Genomic DNA, 6,225 nt, shown 5'->3' on the forward strand with positions numbered 1-6,225 from the left:
CACGCTGAGGCAATGTTCCTTTTGTTTTAAGAGCTGATGATTGTCAGTTAATTATATCACACATTGAAGAAAAGTTAATAATGAATGTATTCAGCTACAACTTGCATTTTCAGTATTATTGTCACATGAGTACATTTAAAAAACTCTAATATTAGAATCTAGATTCTCATAATGGAGTGTCTACTGTGAAAACCACATGTAATTGTGTTCCTTAAGATTGCATGATAAGATTCATTCATCCAGTGCTGTCTGAGCTATGAGATAATGATGCTTTTCTCAGTTAATGAGACTCTTTCCTCAGTATGCTAGGTCTTTCCATTTTTCTTTCTTGAGAAAGCAGATGGGTGATTTATTTAAAAAATATCTTACAAGAGAATGATATACAGATCGGTTAAGCCTCACCTTTTTTCATACTTGTATTTACCTGCAGAATTATCTAACATAATAAAATGAGGGTAGATTCTAAATTAAAGTTTGTTAAGACAATGTTTCTTAAACTTTGTATGCATAAGAATAACATACTATATATAATATGTTTATTAATATTCAGATTTATGGGCCTCCATACCAATTTATTAATTCTTAAGTAAGGATTGGGAATTCACATTTTAACAAACATCCCAGCTTGTTAAAAACTGTTGGACTGCCTTATATAGTTTGAGGAATTTCTCCTCTTCAGAATTTTGTAAGATAGCTTAGGGTAGATAATTTTGAGTGATATGCTTTAAAACCATTGGAGGAACTTACTTTGAACCTTAATTAAGGGGAGTTTAGCAGCATAAAAGAAGCATTGCGAAGTTTTCCAAACATGGATTTCATATTTGGATGGCTATTGAGAATAAATAAATCATTGTTGTATTTCCTTTTGGAAAGCCATGTATTGGAAAGTCTGGCTTTTGGCAAGACCACAAATTATCAGGATATCCAAAACCCTGAAGATAAGAGAACCAAAGGAGAAACCAAGTGTGACAGTGATCATGGCACTGTGCCAGGCAGTGCTCTGAGCATCTTCTATGTATTAATGTAGTTAACCTTATGAATATCCTATCAAGTAGGTATTATTATTTTGCTCATTTTACAAATGGGAAAACAGAGGCAGTGAGAAGTTAAGTAACTCACCCCCTTCCATAGCTTGTGAGAAACAGAGCCAGGATTGTCCGAACCTGAGCAGTCTAACTTGGGGTCTGGGCCTGCATCACTGCACCATGCCACCAAGAAAGGGCCGGTTCTCTGGGTAACTCATTCAGCTTTCAACCAGATTAGGCATTTTTTATATTAGATAAGTACCTACAAAGGCAAAGCAATGAACTGCATGCCACTTGGAGCTTTTTGATCTATAGTTCCTGAAATTTCTAGAGAAAACCAACATGATAGAAAAATAAAAGTAACAGCAAAAGGCACTTACTTAAGTAGTTATTTTCTTGCATATTTACTCTCAGAAGTAATAACTGTAATCTTTTTGCTTGTCTGAGTGTTTTACTTCTCTTGGAGTCTAGAGTGTACAGGAAATTTAGGGATCCTTTGGCTCAACAGCAGGTGGTTCTCCAATTAATGAATGAAAGATTGGGCTCATTTTGTACATCTACAAGGATGTTCTGTAGGTGGATCAATCCAACAATTTGCATAACTATCTTAGAATCATGAAGGGAACTAAGTCTAGAGAGAGTAGGTAAGCATATGTGGTCCCATGTCAACCTCGAGGGAGGGTGTATCGGGAAGACTGGGACCCCATGCCCAAGTGGTATGAGCTGTGTGCCTGGCCTTCAACCTGAGAATCTAGGATAAGTGGAGGATGGCTGCCCCTAGAGTGGACTTGCTTTGTACCAGTGGTTTCTGTATTAGTTTTCTATTGCTGCTGTAACAAGTTACCACAACTTAGTGGCTTGAAACCACACATTGGAAGTTTGATGCAGATCTCACTGACCTAAAATCAAAGTGTCAGCAGTGCTGTGTTCCTTTTTGAACATTCTAGGGGAGAATCCTCTTGCTTTTTCCAACTTTTAGAGGCTGCCTATGTACCTTGGCTTGTGACCGTCTTTATTTTCAAAGCCAGCAATGGCAGGTTGAGTTGTTTTTGCATTTTTACTCTGATTTCGTCTCTAATATCCCTCTTCCACTTTTAAGAACATTTATGATTATGTTGGGCCCACTCAGATAATGGAAGGTGATCTTCCTTTTTTAAGGCCAGCGCATTAACAACTTTAATTACATTTGCAACCTTAAATTCCTCTTTGGCATGTAACCCAACATAGTCATAGGCTCTAGGGAGTTGGGCATGGACATGGACATGGATATTTTGCAGAGATCTTTATTCTGCCTACCACAGCTTCCTAAGGAGTAAGGTGATTAGGGAGAATGGACATATTCCAGGATATAAGGCTTAGTCATCCAGGACTGGATGGATCATTTGGAAGGAAAGGTTCCTGCTCTTGTTCTTGACAGTTGCAGATCCTGGCAGATGCTGGTAGAGGGACTGTGAGCTGGTTGGCAGAGTGAAGAGGGAGAGACTGTCATATCTGGAAAGGTTGACAGATTTTTGTTGGCTGAGAATGCCTCACCTCCTATGCACTGACTTCATTGAGTTGTTTCTAATGTTTTTAGAGAAAGAAGGTACTAAGTATTTTTCTCTTAGTAGGAGGAAAAACCAAGTCCCTCACCAGCTCACACATAGAAGGACAGGTAGGGTGGAACACTTATAGAGTAGGAATCCTAGGTCAAAGAGATAGAAACGTGAGCCATATATGTCTTTGATTGAAACTGAGCCTGTTTACCTTTCCCTGCCCACCCACACTTCCTACCTTACTTCCTTCCTTCTAGTTTTCAAATTTGTGCTATTGTTGTATTTGAGAAGGTATTATTATATAAGTACTGCTATTATCTAAACAGGTTATGTTTCTGTACGATCAGAATTGGGCTCATTCTCACAGAAAACATCACTAATAATAAGAGCAAAATTTAGCCACATTTTTAAACTTTTATCTTACCAATTAAGAGCTAAAGCATTAAGTGAACAAGAGCGTGATTTGCAGAGTGGGGAGGTAATACAGAAGCCATTTAAGAAAATGATACAGTTGAGTGTTGGAGACCTTTGTTTTATAAGTTAAGTAAAGTGGAAGTGGTATATTTGGATCCAAGAGAAGAATCACATGACCCCCTGAATGAAAAGAAACCTACAAGTCATTAGTCATCTAGTTGATATTATTTAAATCACACAAAATGCTGCCTGTATCTAGTTACAGGACTTTCCATTTGTTTTCCAAAGCAGACTAGACCTGCGTTAGGTCAGTTTATGTGCTTACCTAATTCCTCTTGTTTGGTGTCTGCATGGACCGGAAGATCGAAATGGTTGGGGACTTGCTTTCCACAAAGCGTAAGCTATTGGAAACAGTGCTTTGAACTGAGGCATCATGAGCCCCACAAGGGGAAGAGGAAGCCACAAACAGCATCAGAACATGAAAATATAGGTCATATATGCTGCCCTAGGCAAGGAGGGTGCGCCTTCTTGCCACCAAGAGCATGGGAAAGAGGCAGGGAAGATATATATTAGAAGATACATTGTTGTTGACTACAGAGGGTTTCTACCTTTTTTGTGTCTTTGTCACTTCTTTTTTTTTCTCCCAGTGGATATACCTCTCTTAGGTCCTGTGGTGGGGGTGAGGGAGCAGTGGGTAGAGGGGATGCTGTTGGTGGGAAGGTCGCCAGCAGGCTTCCTCTGGAGAACTGCATGGATTTTTCATTAGTTTTTGAAGGTTCTTTGTATAAAAATAAAACAAAAACAAAACTTTAGTGTGCAAAGCATTGAACCTTCAGCAAGTCTCTTGTCAAAATGAGCTTATTTGAGCATAAAGTAGAATGGCAAAGTTTAAAGAAGGTGAGTGGCAATCTGATGAAAATAAACAGAAATAGCCATTCAGCAACAAGAATGTCTTCTTAAATTCTTGTCTTTATTTACCTCAGTGCTTCCAATTTGTCTAGCTCCAGGTGTCTTATAAAAGTGTGTTCCAAGAGGAGCTTTACCTAAGGGCACTCAATGTTTACAAAGCAGGGAGATTTTTCTTGAATACTGGCACTCCGTCCTTTCCCCTAAAGTCCCACTTCTGCTATTTGAATACTTTTTGCTTAACAATCACACAACATTAGGCTGCCTTTGCTCATGTGCACTACAACTCCATCTCTGTGTTTCCTTCCATCCAAGGCTGACTTTGGCCTTCCTCTGAGTCCTTCATACTCCCCAGAGTTCCTCCCTGATAAATCATCAAAACCTTGCAGACTCATGCCCTATGCATGGAAGAAATCTGAAATAGATTATTACTTGTATCAATAGCAGTCCAAAACAGTAAACCTAGTTGATAGTACTCAGTTTTTATTTATTTATTTTGCAGGTTCCACCTGCTTTAGGTCCATCTGATCCAAATCAGAACAGAGGTTGGCAAACTATGACCTGAGGGTCAATTCCAGTTTATTGCCTATTGTACAGAACTGTTTTTACATTTCCAAACAGTTGAAAAAAAATCAAAAGAAGTATAATATTTTAAGATACACGAAAGTTATACGACATCCAAATTTTAATGTCCAAAAATACAGTTTTATTGGAACTCAGTTGCTCTCATTCATTTATGTATTATCTAAAGCTGCTTTTGTGCTATTTTGGCAAAATTGGCTTGAAAGCCTGAAATATTTACTATCTGGTCCTTTACAGAAAAGTTTTGCTAACTCTTGCTTTAAATCCATTTTAAAATTTATGTATTAACTAGTCAGTTGTGTACTAGAGAGCCAAGATTCTCAAGGGCAGGTATGTTACTTGATCATTATCACAATCTTCTTGGTTAACACAGTGACAGACATGTAGTCATTACTCAACTGATACTTGTCTCAAAGATTTACAGTGATGTAGCTTACAGACCACTTTCAGAAGCATACCTATTACATGACATCTGTTTTGGGAAGACTCACCAACAGGCAGGAGGTGCATGCTTTTGCTCCCTAAGATCTTCTTCCCTTAAGCTTATTATAGAACATACATACTTTTAAACTGCTTTTTAAAATTTGGAATATATTGAGTTTTCTATAGTTAGAGGTTTTGTTTTTAAAATTATGTACTCTTCTCAGAGGCTGTGTACTGGTTATCTATCACTGCATGCAAACTACCATAAGCCTGGTGATTGATTTCAAATAAGCATTGTAGCTCATATACCAGAAGGACTTAGTCCTCTACGGTTTGTGGTCCCAAGAAGCATCTGAAGTGTATAGCAGTTCCAAAACTTTGGATGCTGGATAAACTGACTGGTGTGTTTGCCTCTCCCCATAAGCTGAAAGAGTGTCTCCATCTCATCATTTTCCTAAGGAAAAGACTTAGGTATGCCCTAACAGGAGATGAAATAAAGAAGATCTATGTGCTATGTTTTATCAGGATTGATAGCAAGGTCCAAACTGATATAACCTACCCTGTTGGTTTTATGGATGTCATCAGCACTGACAAGACTGGGGAGAATTTCTGTCTGATCTGTGACACCAAGGGTCGCTTTGTTGTTCACCGGATTATGCCTGAGGAAGCCAAGTATAAGTTGTGTGAGAGAGGATCAGGGTGAGAAGTGTAAGTTGTGCAATGCGAGAAGGATCAACGTGGGGATAAAACGAATCCCTCGTCTGGTAACTCATGTTTCTCGTGCCATCTGCTGTCCTGATGCCCTCATCCAGGTGAATGACACCATTCAGATTGATTTGGAGACTGGAAAGATTACTGATTTCATCAAGGTTGATACTGGTAATCTGTGTATGATTAGCAGACATGTTAACTTGGGAAGAATCGGTGTGATCACCAGCAGAGAGAGACACCCTGGTTCTTTTGATGTAATTCACATGAAAGATGCAGTGGTCACAGCTTTGCCACCCAACTCTTCAACATTTTTGTTACTGACAAAGACAAGAAAACCATGGATTTCTCTTCCTGGTGGAAAGGGTATCCATCTCACTGTTACTGAAGAGAGAGACAAGAGACTGGTGGCCCAACAGAAAAGTGAGTAAAATGGCCCTTAGGTGATGTGATTGGAAGTCTTTATGCTTAATTAAAGATCATACAGCATGAAAAAAAAACAAAATAAGCATTATAGCACATCATTTTATTAATTAGGAATTCAGGCAGGGGTTGGTTGGTTGATTTTCTCCTGTTCCATATAACATTCATTGGATTACTTAGTGGTATTCAGGTGGTGTCCAGGCTTCTCT

At 38.7% G+C, this 6,225-nt stretch overlaps 1 protein-coding gene across 1 annotated transcript; it reads left to right on the forward strand.

Annotated features, from left to right (window-relative positions):
* Nucleotides 1–3,826: 3,826 nt before the first annotated feature.
* On the forward strand, nucleotides 3,827–6,024 carry LOC122893973 (40S ribosomal protein S4-like). The gene is made up of 3 exons (XM_044231361.1): nucleotides 3,827–3,871; nucleotides 5,208–5,584; nucleotides 5,616–6,024. Exons 1-3 carry the CDS (start codon nucleotides 3,827–3,829, stop codon nucleotides 6,022–6,024), a joined length of 831 nt encoding a protein of 276 aa, XP_044087296.1.
* The last annotated feature ends 201 nt before the right edge of the window (nucleotides 6,025–6,225 follow it).

This window comes from Neovison vison, chromosome 1 (genome assembly GCF_020171115.1).
Source record: "Neovison vison isolate M4711 chromosome 1, ASM_NN_V1, whole genome shotgun sequence".
Taxonomy (NCBI): domain Eukaryota; kingdom Metazoa; phylum Chordata; class Mammalia; order Carnivora; family Mustelidae; genus Neogale; species Neogale vison.

Coding starts and splice junctions, on each gene's coding strand:
- LOC122893973 (XM_044231361.1), top strand. CDS start 3,827: ATGAGCTTATTTGAGCATAAAGTAGAATGGCAAAGTTTAAAGAAG. Junction 3,872..5,207: donor AATGGCAAAGTTTAAAGAAG/GTGAGTGGCAAT, acceptor AGAAGGACTTAG/TCCTCTACGGTTTGTGGTCC. Junction 5,585..5,615: donor TTGTGTGAGAGAGGATCAGG/GTGAGAAGTGTA, acceptor CAATGCGAGAAG/GATCAACGTGGGGATAAAAC.